The sequence below is a fragment of the Panthera leo genome, chromosome C1 (genome assembly GCF_018350215.1).
Source record: "Panthera leo isolate Ple1 chromosome C1, P.leo_Ple1_pat1.1, whole genome shotgun sequence".
In the NCBI taxonomy this organism is placed as follows: domain Eukaryota; kingdom Metazoa; phylum Chordata; class Mammalia; order Carnivora; family Felidae; genus Panthera; species Panthera leo.
The window spans coordinates 105,843,617-105,869,134 of record NC_056686.1 but is presented as its reverse complement, the minus strand read 5'-3'; the positions used below and the strand labels follow the sequence as shown (position 1 = coordinate 105,869,134).

Sequence of the window (25,518 nt, the reverse complement as noted above, 5' to 3'; positions counted from 1 at the left end):
TAACCTTCCTGGGATCAGGCCCCTCCTTCTTCCTACTCTCCTTTTCCTCCGATTCCTCTACAGTCCATGTACCCTCTTTAAGATTCCTCTTTTCTCTCCTGTTTCCTCCTCGAGTCCCATCCTCCCAATCAAGTATCACACATAGAGACTGGCAAGGGAATGGAGGGATGCCAGGTACCAGGGGAGGCCTGGGATGAGCCAGAGGGCATGATGTCTGGCTCCAGCCAACAGCTGCTGCATAGGCATAAAGGTGACTTGTTCCCAGATCCTTCTACTTATCTGGAGATCCTCGACCTGTTTTGTGTAAAAGTCTGCATTTTAAATGTTGACATTTTTGGCTAGACCCAGAGACTTGAAATGATGAGAAACCTGGTTTCCGCATCTTTGAAAAAATTTCATTCAAACAGTCACAGAACAGGACAACATAGGCAGTGTGACTGCCGCTGGAGGGCCGAGGAGGCGGCAGGCCCAGCCAGTCCTCGCCATGAGGTCGTGGCAGGCGCCAGTGTCTGGGAAGGTATTCATTCAGCAAGACGACAGCAGCACCACACACTGCCAGCTCCAGACCAAGGAGAGCCGGATTGATAGGCAGCAGTTTGAAAAAACAATTCGAACTCTAAGTAACCTTTATGCAGAAGCAGAGAAGCTTGGGGGCCAATCACATCTTGAAGGCTGTTTTGGCTTCCCCATATTCTTACACATGGAAACCCATTATGAGAAGGTTCTGGAGACAGCGTCCCAGTATGAGAGTGAGAAGATATATGCTTTCCAAGGCCTCCCCCGACAGATCCTATTGAGAGAGGACTTCGAGTTATTGACATCACCATTTATGAAGACAGAAGTGTGAGCAGTGGGAGATAAACCTAGAACTAAAGATCCCTCCTCCAGCTGGGACCCTCATCTATCCACTGGCCGATCACAGAGTGTCCCCTACCTCCTCTCTGCTGCCAGAGCAATGGCGCCATTTACCCCAAGGACTAACTTTCTAAAATTCCACACCTGGAGTGACCACTAGTCACTCAGCATCCACTTTGTGTCTCCAAACTGTGTAGGACTCTGTAATCTTTTTATTAGTTTCTGAGAAAACACAATGAAGCATTTCACTTTTTTTTTTATTCAAAGCCATTGAGGGGCACCTAGGTGGCTCCGTCGGTTGGGCGGCCAACTTCAGCTCGGGTCATGATCTCATGGCTTGTGAGTTTGAGCCCCGTGTCGGACTCTATGCTGACAGCTCATCACCTGGAGCCTGCTTCAGATTCTGTGTCTCCCTCTCTCTCTGCCCCTCCCCGACTTGTGCTCTCTCTCAAAAATAAATAAATGTAAAAAAATATATTTTTTACAGCTGTTAAAATAAGCCATTAGTCAGCTCAACACAAAGCTAATTTCTCATCTGCCACCAGGACGGTGGTTCTCTCATTCCTGGGGCCAGCTTCCCAGGTGGCTCAAGACTTCAGCAAGTCCCATCTTAGCCAGCGTTCAGTCTTCTTTCCCCCAAAGTCAGAAAATACTTTTCTCCAGGATTTTGGTGAAAGGTAGGCTGTGTCTGTGGTTTTGCTGACGCATCTCCCAGATCTCAGAGAATTACCAGTTTTGCATGACCAAAATCTTAAAGATCGATTTCTGCTGTTCAGTTTCTCCAACTGAAGCTCATTGGAAAAATAATGCATAATGTTATTTGTTTTGTTATAGTAATTATTCCTAATTAAAACAGTATTTAGTGCAATTTCCAGTTATTTTTCTTTGGAGAATTTTGCTATTACATTACCTTGAATGTTGGGAGGATGTAGTATGTGTTGCGTGTTCCTTACAAAAATAAGTAAGTACAATAAAGTGGATGCTAAACTATCAAACACATAAATGTCCCTGCCCTGTCCCTGAATGTGTAATAAGCAAGTATAATAAATATTTTAATTATAGTTTTGTTATAAACATAACTTATGAAAAAAATATTTGATAGGAATAATACCGTATATTCCTAATTTTTAACTTGTCCCTACTGGCAAACCTTATGATTGAGAGACCTTCCTCATATACAGTATTCAGTGCACAGAAATCCTAGGATTGGTTCAAGTACAGTAAGTTCAGTGAGTTCCAACTAAAACTCTTAAGTCCGAGTCTGTGTTTATAGTTCTTCTGGCGATATGTTTTTGGTTTCAGGGTTCATTATGCCCTTCATTCATCTTTGGGATTTGAGAGCACTGTATTTGGGAGAAAGTTAAGAAATATATTAGGAAAGAATGAAACAGTTAAAAGTTTTACTTTCAGAGATACTCTAGGTGCTACTGGATTTCATATTTCAGACTTGGTTTCCTTTATGGATCTGTTAGTTATTCAGTAAATCCCATCAGTCTGTGTAATATTTTAATTGTATAAAATTCCTTTGTTACTTTATAGCCTGTGATAATGTATGCCTTTTACACCTGTTGCAATAACTTTACTGAAATAATAACACATTAGTAAAGCTTTTCTTTTTTTAATTTAAAAAAATTTTTTAATGTTTATTTATTTTTGAGAGAGAGGGAGAGACAGAGCATGAACAGGGGAGGGGCAGAGAGAGAGGGAGACACAGAATCTGAAGGAGGCTCCAGGCTCTGAGCTGTCAGCACAGAGCCCGACACGGGGCTCAAATTCACGAACCGCGAGACCATGACCTGAACTGAAAGTCAGACATTCAGCCAACTAAGCTACCCAGGTGCCCCAGTAAAACTTTTCTTAAACAAACAAACAAGCAAAAAAGCCTTCACAGGACGTAATGAAAATATTTATATTCTAGTCTTCTGGGGCAGCCAAACACAGAAAGCAGGTGGGACAAAATCTGTAAACTTCCCTATTAAATCTGTTTGGTCTTTCAGAAACTGCCAAAAATCACCACCACCATCACCATCATCATCATCATCTCCACCATCATCATCATCACCACCACCACCATCACCATCATCACCACCACCATCATCATCATCATCACCACCATCATCATCACCACCATCACCACCATCATCATCACCATCACCACCATCATCATCACTGCCACCATCACCATCATCATCATCATCATCACCACCACCACCATCACCATCATCACCACCACCATCATCATCATCATCACCACCATCATCATCACCACCACCACCATCATCATCACCATCACCACCATCGTCATCACTGCCACCATCACCATCATCATCATCATCACCACCACCATCATCACCACCACCACCATCATCATCACCATCACCACCATCATCATCACCGCCACCATCACGATCATCATCATCATCACCACCACCATCATCACCACCACCACCACCATCATCACCACCACCATCATCATCATCACCACCACCACCATCATCATTATCATCACCACCACCACCACCATCATCATCACCACCACCATCATCATCACCATCACCACCATCATCATCACCGCCACCATCACGATCATCATCATCATCACCACCACCATCATCACCACCACCACCACCATCATCACCACCACCATCATCATCATCACCACCACCACCATCATCATTATCATCACCACCACCACCACCATCATCATCACCACCACCATCATCATCATCACCACAACCATCACCATCACCACCACCACCATCATCATCACCACCACCATCATCATCATCACCACAACCATCACCATCACCACCACCACCATCATCATCACCACCACCATCACCATCATCATCACCACCACCACCATCATCATCATCACCACCACCACCACCATCATCACCATCACCACCTTCATCATCACCACCACCATCATCATCATCATCTACCTTCACACAGTTCTGACCTTCAGAACATGCTTTTCTCCAATGAACTAAAAACTGGGACTTATAGTTGAAAACTGGCAGTTTTAATTCAACAGAACAAATATCATCACCAAAAAAGCCCACAGGCCTGCAGACACTGGCTGAACACTCCTCCGACCTTTCCCCTGAAAGCCACCTCTCTTCCAGGCTTGCCAGTGACAAGGCCACCACTGCCCATCTCCCCACCTCACCCTCAGCACACAACCTCTTCCCTGGGGTTCCAAAGCATGAGAGCACCTTGGCTAAGCTGCTTCCTTCCAAATAATTTCCTTTTTTTTTTTATTTTTTTAATGTTTATTTATTTTTGACAGAGAGAGAGAGACAGAGCATGAGCAGGGAAGGAGCAGAGAAAGAGGGAGACAGAATCCAAAGCAGGCTCCAGGCTCTGAGCTGTCAGCACAGAGTCCGACGTGGGGCTCAAACTCACAGACTGCGAGATCATGACCTGAGCCGAAGTTGGCCACTCAACTGACTGAGCCACCCAGGCGCCCCATCCAAATGATTTTCTGTCTCTGCCTCTAAGATCTTCCCCTTCTCGTGTGTATCCCCACGAGGGACCAGCAGGTGGAGGCTTCTCCGTGCCACCCCTTGTCTGGGATATCAGAAGGGGCAACTGAGAGCTGTGAGGTGGTTCTCTGAGGGCCAGGACCATACTAGGGCTTTTGTGGTCTTGCTGCAGAGCACATGCCCCAAAGGCTCCACCACCAACACACACAGGCCCTCCCCCAACATCCTCCAATCAAGAGACAGACCTCCATTATTCTGGGGATCTTCTTGGATTGTTCCCCAAACACTTCAGGGCAGCCCTCTGAGGCTCCATGTACCATATGCTATTTCTTTATGTATTTTTTTTGCCTCGTTAACAAATACTTCTTTCTGGACTCAGGCCAGTCCTGTTAAACCTTCATTCCCAAACAGCATTAGCCCCTCCCCAAGTGCTGGGTGGGGCTTGGGACCAGCTAAAGGCCCCAAGCATCTGTGGGTGTTGTGTCAAACCAGCCCCATCTTGCCTAATCATCTGCAGAAGCTTGCTGATGAAAACCTTGTGACAGAAGGGGAGAGAGACTTGTCTTAGAGTTGGCTGTACCAACAGCACCAGGGTGCAGCTAAAGAGCACTCACTCACTTTGCTGCTTCCTTAAGAGCCTGCCAGCAGCCCCACCAGCCCCAATCCTCACACTCAGCCATGATAAGGAGAGGCTTCCAGGCAGTAATAAGACTTGGCCACCACAGAGTCCTTCCTGGAGCCCCCCACGTCCTGCCCAGACTCAACCGCACCTCAGCGTTTGGATCCTCCACAGACTCCCTGGTGAGTAAGTTCCCAGCTCAGCCAGGCAGGCGGCCCTTCTCTTGGGGGCTTAAGGCATAAAGAGCACTCCAAATTTCCACTTCCCAGATCATGGATGGGCAGGTGGGCAGTGTGGTGGGAAGCTATTTGATTTGGCAAAGGGAAGGTGCTCTTGGAATACCCAGATCAAGGGGCTTCTGGCTGGCTCGGTAGAGCATGTGACTCTAGATGTTGGGGTCATGAGTTTGAGCCCCATGTCGGGCCCAGAGATTACAGAAGGAAGGAATGAAGGGAAGGAGGGAGGAAGGTGTGGAGGAAGGAAGACAAAGAAACCAAGGAGCCAGGATCCAAAACTAAGACCACTAGGACACTTTTGTCCTGGTCTTAATCTTGTGTGGCCACCAACAAGTCGCTTTCCTTCTATGGCACACAGACCACTGCAGCTGAGTTGGGGGGTTCCAGATGGAGGGGTCTGTGTGTTGGCAAAGCAGCTGGCCTACTGCCCAGAGCAGTGACTGATCCGTGAGCCTTCAATGCCATAGAGGGCTCACGTTGTCTCGCAGATGGTATCACACTTCTGTGGGTGCCAAAACCGTGTTTCAAAGGAACTACTCTGCCCAGGCACACTCACAGCTATAGTCAGAGCTGGAGTAGCCCCTCAGGTGTGGGGGTGGTAATAGTGGTCTTCAACAACTGTGGTCGCATCCTGTAGGGTAGACAGTGTCTCAGAACAGGCTCTAGTCTGACCATCAGTTCTCACACTCACAAGCTTCAATTAATAGGAGCAGTATTCGCTATTATGGGAAGTTTTATTCCCTGAAACTTTAGCCATATTTCCTCAGTCTCCCCATTTGTACAATGGGGCTCAGACTAGCAGTTCTCAGCCTCAAAGGAGAGTTCACAGGTTTTAAACGGGACTGCCACACAGCAGTATGCCTCTACCTGTCAGCCCTGGTTCCTTTTTTTCCCCTTCCTTTGCAGTTTAGCATCCCCTTACCAGTCACCCACAGGTGTCCCCAAACCCTCTACAAGGAAAATGGGCTGTTTCTTGTATGTCAACACTGGTGGAAGGGCTTGAGGAGCCAGGAACCCAGGAGCAAATCACCTAGAGGTCTCACAGCCCAAGCAGCAGCCTCCGTCCCCCAGGAAGCTGTTTGGTCTCCCTGATTTTGCTGCCCAGGTTTCAAGATTCTGCCTGGAGAAGACGGATTTGAAGGATTATGCCCTTCCCAATGCCAGCTGGTGTCCAGACATGCTGAACTTGTACCAGGAATTTCTGGAGAAGACCAAGACTGATGGCTGGATCAAACTACCCTCCTTCAAGTCCAACAGAGACCACATCCAGGGGCTCAAGCTCCCATTCGGGTTAGCAGCTACCTCAGGTAAGGGCTGGTCTGGGAGGACCCCTGGGCACACCCAGCCCACCTGGGGGTTCAGCCAATCCCTTGCCCTGCACTGACTCTCCACCCTCAGGAAGGAGATACACAAACTCCCTTCCAGTTCTCAGCTGGAAGTCCTTTCTGTGTCTGCCCCACTCCTTATACTGCAGCCCCAGCAGGTGGCGAAAAGAAGAGTATGCACTCTGGTCTCTAGCTCCCCACCTCCCATCCAAGAGAATATAATCAAGTGGCTACCTTTGCTCCCAGCCAAGAGCAGCCCCCCTGCCCTCTGCCTTCTTACCTGGTGTTCTTCCGTATTGTCAAGCCTTATCCCAAATCGTCCTCTCCACCCAGTCCCCACCCCCACTGCAGGCCTTGGCATACCATCCTTATTCTACTGGGCCCATAGCCAGTCTCTCAAAACACCCACCAGATGGATAGAACTTTCCACCTTCGTCTTTCTTCTTGTGTGTGCATGCATATGTGTGTGTCAGTGGGTGTCCCTATTTTCTTGTCTCATTCACATATGTGGTTTTCCTGCCTACTCATGAATGTGTGGTCCAGTAGACAGATGACCTTTAGGTTTATGTCACAAACAAAGCAGGTCACCAAAATAATTTTTTTTTTTCGAAGAACTTGGTATTCATCAAAAAAAGATGTAGTTGTTGTCGTTGTCTTTCTGGGGGGAAAAAAACAGAACTTTGGTAGACTTTTCTGCACTTATTTTACTTTTTGGGTTTTTTAAAGATTTTATTTTTAAGTAATCTCTACACCCATATGGGGCTTGAACTCATAAGCCTGAGACCAAGAGTCACATGCTCTACCAACTGAGCCAGCCAGCACTCCTATTTGACTATGTTTAGTATTTTACTGTTTGTTATTTTGAATTATATATGAATTACATGTTACATTTTAAATTTTCAGTGTTTAAGATCTGTTAAAGTCTTAATCTGGTCCTGATCCTATCTCTACACTCAGCCAGGGAACTTCCTGACTATTCCTCCTTCCAGACTGAGGGATCCCTGAGAAGAGGGCTCTGTCTCCACTCTCAGACTGAAGGCTCCCTGAGGGCAGAGACTGGGTGTCCTCTGGTTCTCTCCTAGACCCTGTGCCTGAGACAGGGCTCCAGACATGGTGCTGAATGGCTGGCCCTGCATCCCAACGGGCCCCATACAATCACGAACTCCTCCTCCAGCTGCAGCCCTTCCCGTCTCTCCCCAGACAAAAGCGACTGGCGCATCTTTACCAGGTGCCTCCAAGTGGAAGGACAAGGCTACGAGTATGTCATTTTTTTCCACCCGTCCAAGAAGAAGTCCATCTGTCTTTTCCAACCTGGCCCCTACCTGGAGGGGGCCCCAGGGTAAGGCCACAGGCAGGGCCTGGGTGGATGTCCTCAGCTGCTTCCTGGGCTTACTCAGTTGATGGATTAGCCACACACCAGGCCCTGGAGTCTGTACCTCTCCTTAAGGAGCTGGGTGGGGGTAGTGGGAACTGGGCTTCTGTCTCAACATCATGCCTGGGAGGGCATCCTGGGTCGTCTGCTCCAGTCCCCATTGTTCAGACAAGGAGAGCCTCCTTGTGGAGATCTGAACATTTCCCAATAAGAAGGTGGTTTTGGGGGCCACTTTGAGAGAAGGGTGTGGTGACCTTGGAAGAGGACAAGATGTGAAGCCAGGCTTCCAGTCCTGCTCTGTCTTGCTGGCCTTTGGACCCCAAGCAGGCAGTTTAACTTCTGGCCTTCAGCCTCATTACCTGAAACCTGGGGCAGTAATATCCATCTGCCTAAGTGGCTGAAAACTATAATATTGTATATACTCATGAACCATACAGCACAATATAGCTATCAGACACCATCTACCCAAACTTCATATTTTACCCGTGGACAAACTGAGGCACACAGAGGTAAGGTAACTTGCCCGCAGGAGCACGGGTAATCAAGGACAGATCAGGACTCTAATCTGGGTCCACCGATCTCTCTATTGTATTCTGCTGTCTTCAAACTTGGAATAGACTGCTAGACATAAATTCCACAAGGGAAATCAAGCTAGCCTTGAGCCTCTTGCCCAAGGCCACTGTGCCACTAAGTCCGTGGTTGTTTGCCTTCTGCTCTGTCACTGTTCCTTCTTTAAACAATCGCTGAAGGCTGTTGGTTCCAGAGTCCCTGCAAGACAGAGGGAGAAAGGGGGAGGCAGCTCTAGGGTCCCAAGGCCTGAGAGGGACTCAGTAGCCGTTAAATTCAGAGATTTGTTTTTTTTAATGTTTGTTTATTTTTGAGACAGAAAGAGACAGAGCATGAACAGGGGAGGGTCAGAGAGAGAGGGAGACACAGAATCCAAAGCAGGCTCCAGGCTCTGAGCTGTCAGTACAGAGCCTGACGCGGGGCTCAAACTCACGGACCGTGAGATCATGACCTGAGCCGAAGTAGGACACTTAACCGACTGAGCCACCCAGGTGCCCCATCGGAGATCTTAATCGATGTCAGCACCTCCACAGGCCATGGTTTCAGACTGCAGCCCTTGGTCGCCTTGGCAATACCAAAGCGGTCTTCCATGGGGACACTGGTTTTCATACTAATGCATGCTGACACTGAGGGACTAGGTCAGAGCCCTGCACAGGTCAGGGATCCCCTTCCTTCTAAAAAGGAAAACCCCAAGTAGGGGGTGAAGTGTAGCTTTTATTTAGGGGCTCATGGATGTGGGGCAGGAGAGACAGAGGAGGACCATCCAACACTGAGGTCAGTAGGTTGAGGGGTCCAGGAAAGAGATTAGTACTGAATAGAAAGAAACACCCAGTTCAGTCTACTGTGTAGGGAAAAACCCAGTTCTCCTCTACCATTTCTTTCTCTCCTGTGTGTCTCCTTACTGCTCACACAGGACACTTTACTTCTGACACTTCTTATCACCACACGGGTGAAGGCTTTTCCCCACACCAAGCAATTCTGTGACACCAGCTGGGTGTCCTGCAATTCAACTCCATTCTGACACCATCTATCTGGAGAGAGCATCAGATCCCTCAGAGTAAGGGCTAGTCCACAGGCCTGCCCCCCACTTCAGATGTCAATCACAAGTAGCAGGCCCCCAGGCTCCCATGACTTCTATCTGATTTGGCTATGTTGGGGAGCAAGAATTTCCTGCTGCCTTCAAGGGTCCTTCTAGCTGGATGAGGAATCATATTGATGTGAGACAGATGAACAAGAGGAAATCAAACGTAATAGTGTATAGGGGCGCCTGGGTGGCTCAGTCGGTTGAGCGTCCAACTTCGGCTCAGGTCATGATCTCATGGTTCGTGAGTTTGAGCCCCTCATCGGGCTCTGTGCTGACAGCTCGGAGCCCAGAGCTTGCTTCCAATTCTGTGTCTCCCTCTCTCTGCGCTCTTCCCCGGCTTACACTCTGTCTCTCTCTCAAAAATAAACATTTTAAAAACATTTAAAAAAATTATTTAAAATAATCTTCGTGTCAAACTGGCCCATCTTGGGGTGGCTTGCTTTGGCCTCTACCGTTACAATTTGGAGGTTCCTACTAGCACCTCCTCACGTTCAATTACTTTGCTAGAGAGGCTTACAGAACTCCAGGGAACACTTATGTTTACCAGTTTATTAAAGGGTCTGATAAAGGATACCGAAGAATGGTCAGATGAAGCACGTTCATGGGCAAGGTCTGGGAAGGTCCCCAATGCATGCAGGAGCTTCTGTCCCTGTGGAGTCAGAGTGCATCACCCTCCTACTGTGCCTGCGTTCACCACCCTGGAAGCTTTCCAAACCCTGCACCATTGGGATTTTATGGAGGCTTCCTCACACAGGCATGATCCGTCATTTACTCCCTTTCTAGCCATCCTCCCTTCTTGAGAGAATGGGGTGGGGGAAGGTGAAAGTGCCAAGATTTTAATCATAGCTTGGTCTTTCTGGGGACAGCCCCCATCCAGGAGCCATCCAGGAGCACGCCCAGAGTTGCCTCAATAGAACAAGACAGTCCCATCACCCAGGAAATTACGAGAGTTTCAGCAGCACTGTGTCAGGAATCAGAGGCAGACACCAATATATATTTTCTATCTTGTCATAAGTACCCACCCAGCCCATAGGCAATTAGGAGGGGTAGGTTACCGGCTGGCCAAGGGCTATCCTGCAGAATCCACGCACTTACCAATGGGCCCCTGCCTGGCCAGTGAGGATAAGGAAAGAGTGGGTTTGGGGTTCTTCGGCATCAACTCCTTTATCCCTCTTTCAAGCAATGTGGAAGTACACAAGGGGTTTTGTAAACATTACCTCATGTAATCTGATAGGAATTATTTTTGTTTAATTTTTTAAATATTTATTCATTTTTGAGAGAGAGAGTGTGAACGGGGGAAGGGCAGAAAGGGAGACACAGAATCTGAAGCAGGCTCCAGGCTCTGAGCTGTCAGCACAGAGCCTGACATGGGGCTCAAACCCACAAACCAGGACATCATCACCGGAAGTGTCCAAAGTCGGACACTCAACCAACAGAGCCACCCAGGCCCCTTAATAGGAATTCTTTTTATTCACAAATTATAGTGGAAAAACAGGCTCAGAACAGCTTAGCAATTTAGCAGCTCAACTATTTATTTAGGAACTTGCTCAAGATCAAACAGGTAGTGAGAGGTGGAGTCAAACCAGGTGGGTGTGTGGTTCCATGGCCCCAGCTCTCTCCCCTCCTGGTGGTGAGAACAGGAGGGGAATCCATGCTAGCACAGTGGGGCAGCTGGGCTGGTCCATGGAGAACCAGGCTTTTGAAAATGAGAACCCTGAATCTGTTTTGTGCTATCTGTTAGAGTTGGACACCCTTCTATGTTCCCCAACCTCACCAACAGTGAAGTAGCTTTGGCATGCAGGTCAGTTTACATAAGAATGAACATTTCTCTCACTTTAAGTAAAGCAAGAGTTTGCACATCCTGCTGAAGCAGGTCCTTTCTGCAGGCAGCCTGCTGGCTGCTCGGAAGGCACTAGAGAGGGCAGAGGTCACTTTTCACATTTAGCCGCCTTGAAAACGCAGGCTTGGCCCTGGCACTAGCTATAGTGACAGATAAGGTGGGGGCTGACCCCAGGCTGTGCCTCCAAGCCCAAGCCAAAAAGTACAGGGACTTTCCCCTCCCCTGTATGAGCGCACCTTTCCAAATGATGGCAATTGCTGCCAGCAGTTAGGTGATGAATCAGAAAAATGTTTTTCCATGAACTTTATCAGAAAAAAAAAAAGCCCAACATTTTCCTGGCAAAATAAGATAATTGTGTCAGGGGTGCTAACATGCTGAAGCAACACGGGAGAAAGGCTGAAGTGACTTTGGCCAGTTTGATCAGCTGGGATCCTACTCTGTTTCCTTTCCCGTCCTGGAGAAAGGTACAGGCAAGGTGGTTCCATGGGCAGGGTCGGGGTCAGGGGGAGGCCCATAGCCCAGGCCTTATTCTCCCCACCCCCAGGTTTGCACATGGAGGGTCCCTGGCCACCATGATGGATGAGACCTTCTCTAAAACTGCTTACCTGGCTGGAGAGGGGCTGTTCACACTAAGCCTCAACATCAGGTTCAAAAAGTAAGTATGAATCCTTGAGGTGTTGGCCAAAGTCACACCTTTTTTTATCACTGAGGGCTGGCCATCCTCAGTGTTGGGTGCAGGAGCCCTGTCTGCCGCTCTCCTCCCCCAGTTGCTGCTAAGCTGTTCCTCTAGTCCCTGGCCAGAGCACACCCTCTCCCATCAGATTCCAGGAGCCTACAAATGGGCCCTGAGCCCTGGGCCACTTGTTTCTTGGGGCAGGGTGGGTTGAAGAGAAGGATGAAGTGAAGAGGAGTGAAGGGATGGTGGCCAGGGGTTCACATGATGGCTGGGCTAAGCCACACCCTCTTTCAGTTTGATCCCTGTGGGCTCTCTGGCTGTGCTGAACGTTGACGTGGAAAAGATCGAGGACCAGAAGCTTTACATGTCCTGCATCGCCCAGAGCAGGGACCAGCAGAGAGTCTATGCCAAGTCCTCAGGTAAGGAGGTTCTCAGCCTCAGCCCAGACTCTGTCCTGCCACCATCACCCTCAGGACAAATGGAAGGAAGAATACTGAGGATCCGGTCCCAAACTGAGGTCCAGCTTTTTAGAGTGGGAATGGGCACCTGCTGTAGACTCTGATGAAATGAGGGAGAACCCGGCTAGGATTTTTTTTTTTTCTATGTATGAGTGGCCGGACCTGTACCACAAGGACAGGATCCGGTACTAGATAACAGGATGCAAATGCTCCGTGCACCACATCCAGCTCCTGCCACTCAGCTTGCCCTTCTCCTGCAGGTGTTTTCCTTCAGCTGCAGCTGGAAGAGGAATTGTCCCAGTGACAGTCACTGTGCCTGCTCAGGACCCGCTGCAGAGCAAGGAGGGGTCTCCAGGAAGTGACTGGTGAGATGAAGAAGAGGGCACTTTCCTCTGAGTAAATAAAGATTCACAACCTCCTTCTCAGGCTAAGACCCTTCTGTAGTGGGAAGCCAAGATCCTGCCAGCACCCCCCACACACCCACTTTCCCATCATCACCAACCAAGAGATTTCTTCAGCACCTGCACGTCGAGGCCCTGGGTGAGGCACCGAGCACACAGTAACGAGAGACAAAGACAGAGCCCCGGTGCTGAGGTGAACAACAGCAGGCCACAAGCAGGGGGCCCTCAGCTCCTGCCACCCCACCCTGGCTCCTGCCGTGGATGCAGTACAGACACAAAGGGAGGGGTCAATTTCACTCTATAAAGGAGATTTAGAAAAAAAAAACACTTTCTAGAGGAAGCAGTGCTTAAACTGAGTCTCAAAACTTGAGTGGTGTTCACCAGGCAAGCAAGGGAGGGGAGGACTCTCCAGGCAAAAGGGATAGTAAAAGCAAAGGAACGGGGTAAAAGGGCAGAGTGACTTTGGAGAAGAGCAAGGTTTTGAGTAGGGCAGGAGTTTAGGGAAAGAGAAGGGGGCAGGGCAGGAGCAGACCATGGAAACCTTCCCAAACCCAGCTAATGCAACTTGAACTTTGTCTTGTAGGCAAGAGGAAGCTTTTAAAGGGTTTAACGTGGAGGCCGGCAGGGGGCAGACATAAAGTTTTGTTTTTTAGGAAGACAACTCTGGTGGCAGTAAGGGGGGAGTCAGTAAGCCTGACGGTGGGAACACTGGCTAGGAGGCCCCTGCAAACCCCCCAGCTAGAGATAGGAAGGCCCTGTCGTGAGTCAGAGCTTTGACAATGAGAGAGATGGAAAATGTTACACACACAAGAGTGTGAGACTTTGCCACTTATTATATGTACTGGATTTGTGAAGAAGAATCTTCCAGAATGACTCCAAGTTTCTGGCCTGGGGATGGCGGGTGGCCTTGCTGGGAGAACAGAGGAGCAGTTCTGAGGTGGGGGTAGACAATGAGTTCAGTTTCTCACACATTGAGCCTGCCATGCCCGTGGTACTTTTGCCACGTGGCAAGCACCAGCAGGAACCTGGATGTTGTGGTCTGGAGCTGAAGACTGGTGAACAACTGACTCGGTTTGTAAGTCATCAATATGAAAACTGACACAGGACAGCTGGGAGAGAAGTCTACAGAGTGATGGGAGGGGAGGGGAAAGAAATGAAGGATAGGGAAGGGCTCAGAGATAGAACCTTTGGTCACACAAAGGGTTAACATTGGGGCAGAGGACCAAAGAGTCACTAGAGGCCTAAGATAGGACAGGAGTGACTATTCTGAAGAGGGAGAGGTCAGCAGTGTCAAATGCTTAAGAGAAAGCAAGACAGATGAGAACTAAAAACAGTCCTTTGCCTTTGGCAGTAAGGAATGTGAGGTCTTCTTTGCCGGAAGGTGGGCACAAAATCCAAATTATGTTGAATGAAAAATGGATGGAAATGACAAAGTGACTCTAGATGATTCTTTCTAAGAATTTTGTTTGTTGTTGTTGTTGTTGTCAATGTTATTTAAAGAAAGAGGGTTGAGTGTATTTATAAATTGCTTTGGAAGGAGCCAGTGGAGAGAGGCTGAAACTCTATAAGAGAGATTGGCGTCATCCAACAGAACAGCTGTCTGGTCTTAGAGATGGATCAAGAGCACAAATGGCAACAGCATCAGTGACTCTGATACCAAGCAGGATGGGACGCTGAGAGGATTCACGCCAGAGCACCTCAGCTTCCTCGGTGAAACAGGAGGCAAGGCCATCCTTGGGGAGAGAGGTCTGGAGGAAGGGCAGTGATTGGGATAGGCCACTGTGGGGATCAGGAGAACAAACCAACCAGGTCCATGTGGGCCAAGGCATGCAGAAGGCCCAGGTGCTGATGGAAAACGGGGAAGTGCACTGACCTGAGGTGAGGAGAAGGCGTGAGCCAGCTGGCAAGACCACGGGACAATGGCTGATAAATCAGGTGAAGAAACAGTGGTAAAGGAGAAAAGAGAACATGGCCAGAGTAATGGTCTGACATGGAGAAGATTACAGACAGGAGGAGGCACTAGTTATCCAGGAGAAATCAGAACCTCCATCTGAGCTACAGATGAGAGAAGTGGAAAACCGAGCAGCCTCCTCAGGGATGGCAGGATTCTGTTAAGACAACTGGGTGCAGGGGATGCCCAGGAAGAGGTCAAGGACTGGAGAAGTTTTACCAAAGAATGAGAATTCCAAAGGGCATATCACAAATGATTGTTAATTATTAAGTGTGGTGAAGCCAAATACTAAAACAGGTAAACCTTTACAGCTCCATAGCACAACCCATATCTTAAATAGAATGGACTTCTTACGCACATAAAGTCCAGTTGTTGGTGTATAGGAGTCATTCAGGAATCTGGCTGACAAAAGTTCTGCCATGTCCAGCATATAATTTCCAGACTCATCCTGGGTGTTGATATCCAGTTACCAGATGGGAGAGGAGAGAATCACAAGGGAGGTGTTTGGGGGCCAAGCTTCAATGTATTTCCATTGCCAGAACTCAGTCATGAGGCCCCAATAAACAGCAAAGGGAGGTTGGTTGGAGAATATGGTCTAACTATATGTTGTAGAAGAAAGAGAAAAGGGATTGGTGAGTAGCCAGCAACTACTGTCTCAGTCTGAGAGGAGGATCATCAGAGAAACAGTCTACGCCCAAACCCTTATCCTGGCAAGTGAAGAATTCAAGTTCAGGCCTAGGCTGAGGTTCCAGGATCTGGGGCTGGGGCTGGGGATTCAGGGGATCAGAGAGAATGGACCCCTTTGTGGCATGGAACAGGGCCAGAGAGTTGTACACAAAGTCAGCAGTGGTGGGGAGGTAGGGAAATCAGGTTCTCTTTCTAGTAATTAGACCACATACTTTCTAAGCCACCAATCTTGAATAATGGGTCAAAGATTGGTGGACCTAGATTTGAAAGGCCTTGACCCAGTGGTCCTCAAAAGCTAGAGTCATACCAGAGGCCATAGCCAGAAATCTCATGGCAGCCAACTTTCCACCCCCCCCCATATATTCACATCAAAACCCTATTTTTCTGTGTTTACAGTTGCCCTGATAATCTACAAACACAGTGCATACCAAAAACTTGATGGACCTGATGGACCTTTATTCACAGTCAAGGAGAGCCTATTTGTCATTAAAACACTTCCAATCAAGGAAAAGAATAAAAACAAAATAGTTGTACTTAAGTTTCCATCTTAAAACAGATTAGATTCATCTGATACTTCTAAAAGAAACAGGTAGAAATCTACAGAGGTGGGAAGGCCCCACAACCTGTCTGAGAGTGTCAGGCTTCACTGGATAGGACCAGGAGGGTGAGCAGGGACACTGGTAAGTGAAATGTTGTCATCATCTCTAGGCTCTAGGGCTTTGACAAACACCCCTCCCCTCCAGGAGGCCAAGTTGTGCAGCTTTCTAGGCAGAAACAGGGGAGGTGCTGCCTCCACACTTAAAACAAATTTACCTAGAATGCAACTATTGTAAAAGTAGATGGAGTGGAATCCAACTGGCCATCCAGACAAACGTGGCAGCTTCTCCTGCTTACAGCAGAGGATATGTGTTCTCCAGAAGCCTGAGTCAAGTGTCAAGAGAACTGAAGAGTAAATAAGACAGCTGTAAGAACAACCAGTTCAAGAAGGCAGGAGACATTGGGAGCTCACCCCAGCTCTTGAAGAAGGGACCCCTAAGGCCTTCCTGGAACTGCAAAGCTAGATCATTCATCAAAGGTCCTGGGTAAGGAGCCAGAGCTATCAGACACAGTAGATCACCAACCCCCTCACCTGCCAGCACCCATAGTGAGCACTGGTGGCCAAGTTATGCTACCTGAGGCCACCCCTCAAGGCCATGGGACAGACAGCTTAGCGAGACCCAAAAGCCCAGAGAGTCCTGTAACTGTTGCCTGTCTACCTGGAGGAAAGGCCTGTGCCCTGCCTGCCTCTTCATCAGGCTTCAACCCAGATAAACTCTTTAATGCCCCGTCCTCCAGGTGTGCCTCTACAATGGCATTGGCAGGAAAAAGGAGATGAGGGCCCTCAGTCACATGTAATGTCCCCCAGGAGCAGCAGTGATGGTGCTGGAGGAGGTGAGGAGGCAGCACTCTGGGCCTCATTCAAGGGAGTAGTTCTGCTCAAATCCAAAGACCTCTAGGGTATAAGAAAGAACAATGCTCTTTGAGACAGAAGATCTTGGCTTCTAGTCTCAACTCTGCTACTGTTTGGCAAATCATTTCTTTCCAGGTCTGATATCTTACTGTTCTCATTAAGTCATCTTATGACTACTCAGTGTGCCAGTCATTTGTTTGATGGCTCCCAGATCCCCACCCCTCCCCTACTCTGCCTTAGATTGTGCAGAGCTAGTGCATACAAACTACAGTTCCCAGTCTCCCTTGCCACCTGTCTTTGAGAGGCCCTAGTGGCCGACTGGAAGGTGGAAAGTAGAAAGAAGTAAGGGTAGTTCTCCCCTTCTCTTTGCTTTGAAAGGTGACTCAAGTAGTGCCTGTGTCTCCATGGTTCCAGATCCTGGTAGACAGTCCTCACCATCCTATTTGCCTTCTTAGCTTCTTCAATACCTTTGTAACAAGTTCCCTGTGTTAAAACTCCCTCTGTTGAACTACCCAGCAAGTGCTGTTTTCCTCACCTGACCCTGACGGATACAGCCAGGCTGTGGATTATTTGTAATCAGTTCTCAGTCCCCGCACTGTGCAGCCCAGGTGGTGTGCACTCTTATATGCACCCCTGACTTCATCCACCAAGAGAAGGAAATGGAAGGAGAGAGGGAGCCGGAAACTGAATCGTCAACCACTGAGCAACAGTCCTAAACCAAATCTCTGCCCATTTTCCCCCTACATCTGTACAGCTGAGCACAGCTAGAGAAAAATCTTGCAGCCATGCTGCCCAGTCTCAGCATAAAGTCATGGTTGCTCTCCTAAAGGTGAGCCTGCAGTACTGCCCAGGACCCATCTTGCATTTTCCCTAGAGCATCCAGTCCCCTGTCCTCCTGGGTGACTGTTCCTTTCCTGGTCCCCTCTACTCAAACCCTAAAGCCACCTTCTCCTGCATCAATCATCACTCTCAGCTGGTGACCTGAGTAATTAGAAGCATTCAGAGGAAACAAGTTCCCACCACCCACTCCTCCACCTTCTACCTCTATCCAGTTACTCTATGTTCTCCCCAGTAGCTGGGTGAACTGTTTACACAGCAGGCAAAGGACAATTCCCAGAATGATTTCTCACACACGACATCTATTTCTTCAGGAATATTGCTGCACCAATTCTCCTCTGTCTCTTCTACACCAATTTTCCCCTTCCTATGGGATCTTTCCCATCGGCATACAAACACACCACTATTTCTGTCATTTAAAATTTTTTCTCTTGATTCCACTCCCTCCCACCCCTGGCCACTACCCCATTCCCCCGTGCTCTTCTAGTAAATCCTTCAAGAGAATTGTTTTTGCTCTCTCTTTCCCCTAACCTTTCGGCAGCCCACTCCAACCAGGCTTTTGCTTCCGCCACCCCATTGAAACTGGTCTTCTCAAAGTCACCAGTGACTTTGCATTGCTAAATCCAGTGATCAATTCTCAGTCCTCACCTTACTGGATCTTGTCACAGCATCTGGCACAGCTCGTTCTCCTCCTCTCCCCTCTAAATATCGGCATGCCCAGGACTCAGTTTGAGTCTCAAGCCTCAGACCCTTACTCTTTTCTACCTACACTTCAAGTCTTGTGACTTTAAATTCCGTCTTCATTTCTCTTGGTGCCCACATTTATATTTCCAGTCTGGAACTCTCCTCTGAGTTCCAGGTTCATAAATCCAATTGCTTACCCAGCGTCTCCATTTAGATGTCTGGCACGCATCTCAAACTTAATAGATCCAAAGCTGAGCTCCTAAACTTTCCTCTTCTCAACAAATGATAACTCCATTCCTCCAGTTGTTCAGGCCAAAAACTTTGTATCGTTCTCTTCCTCTTCAGGTGGGGATGGGTCCATTTATTGGCTTTAGCTTCAGAATAGATCCAGATCCTGAGTCATGCCCCAATCATCTTGAACAAAGATTATTTCAATAGTCTCCCATCTGGTTTCTTTAATTATGCCTTTATCCCCTTCATTTCGTTCTCAACACAGCTGCCAGAGCAACTCTTTTAATACGTGTCAAGTCATGTCACTCCTCAGCTCATTATAAGTAAAAGCTAAAATTGTCACAGTGGCTATAAGCCCCAACAGCATCTGTCCCTGTTATCCCTCTGACTCCCTCTCTTCTTCACTCATTCTGTACCAGCTATGCTGGCTGCTTTGCCTCCTTGAAAACTCTAGGCATGCCTCCGCCTCAGAGCCTCTCACTGGTAATTCCTTCTGCCCAGAATGCTTTTCCCTCAGATAACCTTCCTCTCTCCTTCATGTCATTTCTAAAATGTTCTCTTCTCAAGATGGCCATCCCTGACCACCCCATTTAAAATTGAGTGCTCCTCTATAATCCTTTCCTACTTTTACTTTCTCCCCAAACACTGATTTCCTTCTAATAAACTGTACTATTTTTACTTTTTTTTTTTTTTTTTTTTTTTCTATTATCTTTCTTCCTCCACTAAAGCATCAACTTCAGCTGGCTAGGAGATGTATCTCTTTTTTCACTGCTATATCCTCAAGTCCAACACAGTGCCTGGCACATGGTAGGTAGTCAATGACTGAATGAATGAATGAATGAGGCCACAGAATCAAACTTGTCTGAATCCTACCCCACACCTGGACTTATTATAGAAGCAAAAAATGTCTTATTGTCAAGTCCAGATTGAGTTGGGTTTTCTGTTTTCTTGTACTTTTAGCAGAAGTGAGCTGAACTGATGCCCATGTATTATCTGACTTAGTCCTCATACTAACTCTGAGGATTAGGTATGTTCTCTCCGTCTTCCAGATGGGAAAAGTGAACCCTGGACAGATTAAGTTATATGCCAGAGATCACACAGCTAGTAAATCGCAGAGCTGAGATCCTCAACCCATCTGACTGATGCCAAAGCCATGAGTTCTTGGCTGCAGCACTCCGTGCAGACCACCCTCCCGAGAAAGGACACCAGGGCTGAGCTGAGTGAGGAGCTAAAAGGTCTGGGTCAGTACTAAAAGGTCTGGGGCCACCAGGGACCTCCATAAAAGAAACACTTGCTTTTTCAAAACTCTCAAGTATCAGATGTTAAAATACCATCGTGTTTCCTGCATTTCACCATTTGTCTTGTTGTTGTTGCTTGCATCTTTATTGTCTGTCTCTCCCCTTAGACTGCCCCCCATTCTATATATCCCCAGCACATAACACAGTGAATGGAAGACTGAATTGATTCAGGTATAATTCTGCTTAATGTCATTAATTCATTCAACAAATCCTGATTAAGAACTTGCCTGTACTAAGCACTGTCCTCATGATGCTTACGGTCTAGTAAGACACTAAATAATCACATACAAAAATCACAGAGAAAAAAAAAACCTGTGACCAATGCCAGAAAGGAAAGGTATGGGGCACTGTGAAAGTATACAAGAGAAGTCCCTAATTTATTTTTTTAAGTTTATTTATTTGAGAGAGAGACAGAAAGCCAGCACAGGAGGGTCAGAGAGGGGGAGACAGAGAATCCCAAGCAGGCTCCACACTGTCAGTGCAGAGCCTGATGCGGGGCTCTAACTCATGTACCAGGAGATCATAACTTGAGCTAAACCAGAGTCAGAGGCTCAACCAACTGAACCATGCAGAAGTCTCTAATTTAGATGGAAGGCTATCAGATCTGAAGGATGAAAGGGGGGTGTGGTCCTAGGGGAGGAAATAGCCTATGCAAAGATCCTAGGTAGGGAAAGAGCCTGACACCTTCGAGAGACTGAAGGATGGTGGGTGAAACTGAGGGTCGCATCTTGCCAGTGGTGGCCTGTGCTTCCTAGGATCTGCTTGCAGGAGAGGGGAAGGAAAGGCGAGGCAGCCTCCATGTTCACAGTTTAACAGCCTTCTGCCAAAGACAGGGAGCACAGGCCAGCTTGAGCTTGGCCCAAGGACAGAAGGAGCTTTGTCCTCAGTGTCTCTATGTTCAGACATTTGGATCCTGGTCACTTTTCCTTGGGCCAGTGTAATTCAGAGAACTAGTCACAGAAAGTCACTCTGTCTGGGAAGCTATTGTGATGGCTCCAGAACTGCACAGGGTGTTGGGGGGAGGGGAGGGGGTAGTCAAAGGATTCCAGCAAGGAAGGCTTTGCAGAATATGTGGTTTGTGTGATCAAGGCGATGGGTTTCACCCAGCAGGGCTAGGGTGTGGCCAGTGCAGCACACAGGGTGGTGGAGGCCACTGCCCGATGATAATGACCTCCTCACTGCAGCCCTCCCAGGGGCGGGGGGAGCAGAGGAGGCTGGGGTCCCAGGACCGGCTTGCTGCTAGAAAGCTGGAGGAAGGAGTTAAGAAGGACGGGCTGATGACCGTGGAGACAGAGCTCTGTTTATCCAGGAAAAGAGGTCGTACGTAGGCAGCGGAGGCCCCTGCCAGCTCCTCCCAGAAGGACTGGGCTGGGGGAGCAAGCCGGAGAGGAAGCTACTCCCCTCCTGGCTCTGAACGCCTGCTGATCAGAGGCCAGGAACCGGCGGCGGCCTACAGGTGAGGCCTGCACCCCGGACGTCCGACGGAGCCTGCCATGGGCTCGGACTCCCAGGCGGACGGCCGGAACGCCGCGGTCCCGCGGGTGGGGCGCGGGGGTGCGGTAAGCGAGCGGCAGCGGAGCCTCTGAGGGAGCCGCTCTGGGGGTGGCGGAGAATCAATACCGCCTTTGTGCTCAGTGGTTTCCTGGGGAGAAAAGGAGTGGAGAGTGGGAGTGGCGGCCCAACGGCCGGGCCCGCCCGGCAGACTCGGGATGTAGCGGGGCGGGGAGGCTGGGAACGGGACAGTCAGGGATTGGGGTGGAGAGGATTCTGTGTCCCCTAGAGGTGCATCTCCTTGGACGGCCCTGAGTGCTCGCAGGACAGCGGCCAGGTGTGCAGCGAGTCCGCTTCTGGCCTCGAGCCGCTCGGAAAGGAGAGGGAGGAGCAAGAGGAGGCAGGTGGGGCTGGGGCCAAAGGATGGCTCAGTCTTACGAGGATTTTGCCGAGGCGCGGGGAAGGCAGCCAAAGGGGACGCCGGACAAGATCTTGGAGGAGAGTCTGCGTCTTCGGGACGCGCGAGGGAGAAGGGGATGAGCTTGCCCAGGGCCTCTATGCCTCTTCAGGGGAGCAAGATGTACAAGCGGAGTTTGGGATCTGGGTCCGTGTTTGTGACTACAGACCTTTTGATGATTCGAGAATGTCCCTCTAATTCTCCTAACAGTAGCTAGAGTTCTTTCTAGTGGGTATGTTGGGCCTTCTTCTAACTCTTTAGAGTGAACACCGTTAGCACTAACTGCGGAGTCTGCATTTGCCGAGGCCTGCATCTGAAAATGTGACTGTCCGGTGTCCTCCATTTCTCCCCAGGCCTCCAGGCTTCACAGCCCCGTTTTTCCCGCCCAGAGAGGGGCCCGCGCGCTGGGGGCAAAGTGCTCGGCCCACCCGGTGTATGTTCGGAGCATCACCCACCTCAAGCCCTCTTCTCTCCTCCGAAGGCCTCCCCTCCCGGAACGCTGAAATTGCACTTTCTCGGCCTCGCGGAATTCGGACTTCCGCCATCCTCACCCCACTTCATGTGGCTCTTGGAGAAAGCCGGCTACAGGCTGGGGGCCCCGGAGTCCGGGCCCCGATGGGCGCCGTCCAACCTGCTCCCCAAGCGCCGAGCCCGGGGCCCTCCCGTGCGCGCCTGTCCTAACGTCCTCACCCCCGACCGCATTCCGCAGTTCTGCATCCCGCCCCGGCTCCCAGACCCCGGCGGCGCCCAGCCCCCGGCTGGGCGCGGCCTCCCCGCGGCCTGTTCGCTGCCGCACCTGGCGGGCCGCGAAGGCTGGGCCTTCCTGCCTGAGAGCCCGCACACACGCCGGCGCGAGTCCCTGTTCCACCCGCCGCCCCCCGCCGCCGCCAGGGGGCTGTCCCCGGCGCACGCCCGGCTGCACGTATCCGCCCCGGACCTGCGCCTCTGCCGGGCCCCCGACAGCGACACGGCCTCGTCGCCCGAGTCGTCGCCCTTGGGCTCGCCGCGGCCAGACCCCGGCCGGCCCCGGCCGCGCTCGGCGGCCCGGGAGGAGGCGAGCTCCGCCCGCACCAGCCCGTACGCGCCGCGCCGCGCAGGGCCGCCGCTCTTCCACCCGGACTTCCCGTGCTGCCGGCTGCGGCCCACCAAGGAGAGCGTGCTGCGCCTCGCGCCCGGAGGGGGGCAGCTGCGGCTCTCCGCCGAGTACCTGGCCGGGCCCGGGCGGCTGCGCCTGCGCCTGGTGAGCGCCGAGGGCCTGCCGCGGTCGCGGGCCGGGCCCGGGAGCGGCGGCGGCGGCTGTTGCGTGGTGCTGAGGCTGTGGCCGCGCGTCCGGCCGCGGGGCCAACGGAGCCGCGTGGTCAAGTGCAGCGCCAACCCCATCTTCAACGAGGACTTCTTCTTCGACGGGCTGGGGCCGCCAGACCTGGTGGCCCGCAGTCTGAGGGCCAAGGTGCTAGACCGGGGCGCGGGCTTCCGCCGAGATATCCTGCTGGGAGAGTGTGAGACGCCTCTTATGGCCCTGCTGCCCCCCTTGGGTGGGGAGCTGGGTCCAGGGGCCTCCCTGGCGCCTGGCCATCTCAGCCCATAGGCTGAGAACCTGTCTTTTCCTCAGGAGGCCTCCACTCGATCTGCAGTATTCGTTCTTTTCAGGCTGCCTGGCGGGTATTTATTTTTGCTAATAAAGTGCCTGCTTCTAGCAGGGTTTCTCCCCTGTTGGCACCCTATACTCTCAGATCTGCAGCCTACTCTCTTCCCTCTGCCATGGCTGTACCAGGGATGGAAGAAGCGCATTCACACTGAGTTGGAGCAGACCTCAAGTGGTGGTTCTCAAACTTGAATAAGCATTAGAATAATCAGACATCAGCAATGCTGAATGAGTGTGTTAAATATGCAGACTCCTGGGCTCCATCCCCAAGAGACCCTGAAGCTAGTTTAATAGGTCTGGGCTGCGTAGGTCCTAAGATCCTGTCCAAAAAGGCCTCCACCCCTCCTGGGGGCCCTCCAATCACTGAGTCACTCCAGAAAAAAGCTCTGTGACTGAAACAAACATCAGCCACACTCCCCCTGCCCCCCACCAGTCCCCCTATCTCCGGGGATTCCAGCAGTCCTCCACTCATCTACTCCCCACTTGTACCCACATCTGTCATGAAAAGAGATGAAATTTCTGTATCTTGATGAGTGAGTCAGGAGACATCAGACACAGTGCTGAGTTAGGTGTCCTGTCTCTTGCTTATTCCTGTGCCATCCTAGGAGGCAAAGCAGGAACCGAGAGTCAGACCAGCATGTGGGGACTGAATGATGGAGATAAAATGTCCCAGGGATTCATATGGGGAGGGAGTCCCACCTGAGTGTGAGAGCACTTCTTTTTTTTTTTTTTAATGTCTTTTAATTTATTTTTGAAGGAGAGAGAGAGACAGAGCATGAGTGGGGGAGGAGCAGAGAGAGAGGGAGACACAGAATTCGAAGCAGGCTCCAGGCTTGATGCTGTCAGCATAGACCCCGACCTGTGGCTCGAACTCATGAACTGCGAGATCATGACCTACGCAGAAGTTGGATGCTCAACCTACTGAGCCACCCAGGCACCCCGAGAGCACTTCTTAAGGATGCCCAGTGAATAGGGGGAGGGTGGGGATGATGGATAAATGTAGGTCAGATTCTGTCTACCTCCTACCTAAATGTCCCGATGTCAGCAGTGACCTTCTTCTCTCTCCACCTTCCCTGGAGTAGGTTCCTCTTGGCTCAGGCCAGGCTTAGAGAAAGGAAGGAGGGAGGAGGGGAAGAAAGGGAGGAAGGGAGGGAAGGAGGGAGGAGGAGAAGACACTGGGCCAACCAGCTTCTTTCCCCCTCCCCCTTGGGCCCTTTCTCAGTTTCCATGGTGCCCTGAATGGGGGCGGGGAGGGGCGGGAAGAGCCTGCTGGATCCTGATAGCCCTCGGTATGTGTAATGCTAACACAACACACACATACCTCCATTCAGATCGCCCAGATTCCTTCTCCATCCTCTAGTTAGGTACCCCCACCTGTTGCCCCAGCCCAAGACCAGTGAAATCGTGCTCCAGATGTCCACCAGGTGGTAGCATTGACCAAGCAATAATAAGTGCTAACAGCTACCAGGATTATCACCAAGCAAGGAACTGTTCAACAACTTGTCGACTCAGTTTCTTCTTCCCAGCAATTCCCAGAAGGGTTAAGTACTATTGTTATCCAATATGACCTTGGTCTCTACTCATCTACTGAGGAGTAAAGCTAGGATTTGAACCCAGAGAGTATGGCTTGAGTCTGGGCTCTTAATCCCCTCATTATCTAATATATAGGTGCCAGCTGCAAGTTCCCAACCAGGTCACTCTGAAAGGGGTCTCCTCCTGCCCTAGGATGACAGCACTCCAGTTTTTTCAATCTGTGAAGTCACCCATGGGTCTAGCTCTGTCCTTAGAACTGTCCTACTTCAACCCCACCCCACCCCTGCCCCCATAATAACCTTTGGTAAGCAACTGCATTTGATGCCCAATTGA

General features: G+C 50.1%; 2 protein-coding genes and 1 pseudogene across 4 annotated transcripts; all 3 read left to right on the top strand.

Annotated features, from left to right (window-relative positions):
• Positions 1 to 399: 399 nt before the first annotated feature.
• LOC122228732 lies at positions 400 to 924 on the top strand (annotated as a pseudogene).
• Positions 925 to 4,870: 3,946 nt separating this feature from the next.
• On the top strand, positions 4,871 to 13,199 carry THEM5 (thioesterase superfamily member 5). 3 transcript variants are annotated; one of them, XM_042954012.1, is made up of 6 exons: positions 4,871 to 5,144; positions 6,304 to 6,505; positions 7,724 to 7,862; positions 11,931 to 12,041; positions 12,357 to 12,481; positions 12,781 to 12,861. In XM_042954012.1, the coding sequence occupies exons 1-6, from the start codon at positions 5,022 to 5,024 to the stop codon at positions 12,822 to 12,824; spliced, it is 744 nt and encodes a 247-aa protein (XP_042809946.1). In that variant the 5' UTR covers positions 4,871 to 5,021; the 3' UTR covers positions 12,825 to 12,861. The 3 variants fall into 3 exon arrangements, with proteins under 3 accessions (XP_042809946.1, XP_042809947.1, XP_042809945.1); XM_042954013.1 differs by lacking the exon at positions 12,357 to 12,481 and having other exon boundaries at positions 12,781 to 13,199; XM_042954011.1 differs by lacking the exon at positions 12,781 to 12,861 and having other exon boundaries at positions 12,357 to 12,666.
• An 8,234-nt stretch (positions 13,200 to 21,433) lies between these two features.
• On the top strand, positions 21,434 to 23,644 carry C2CD4D (C2 calcium dependent domain containing 4D). Its single transcript, XM_042953241.1, has 2 exons — positions 21,434 to 21,515; positions 22,361 to 23,644. Exon 2 carries the CDS (start codon positions 22,567 to 22,569, stop codon positions 23,593 to 23,595), a length of 1,029 nt encoding a protein of 342 aa, XP_042809175.1. The 5' UTR covers positions 21,434 to 21,515; positions 22,361 to 22,566; the 3' UTR covers positions 23,596 to 23,644.
• The last annotated feature ends 1,874 nt before the right edge of the window (positions 23,645 to 25,518 follow it).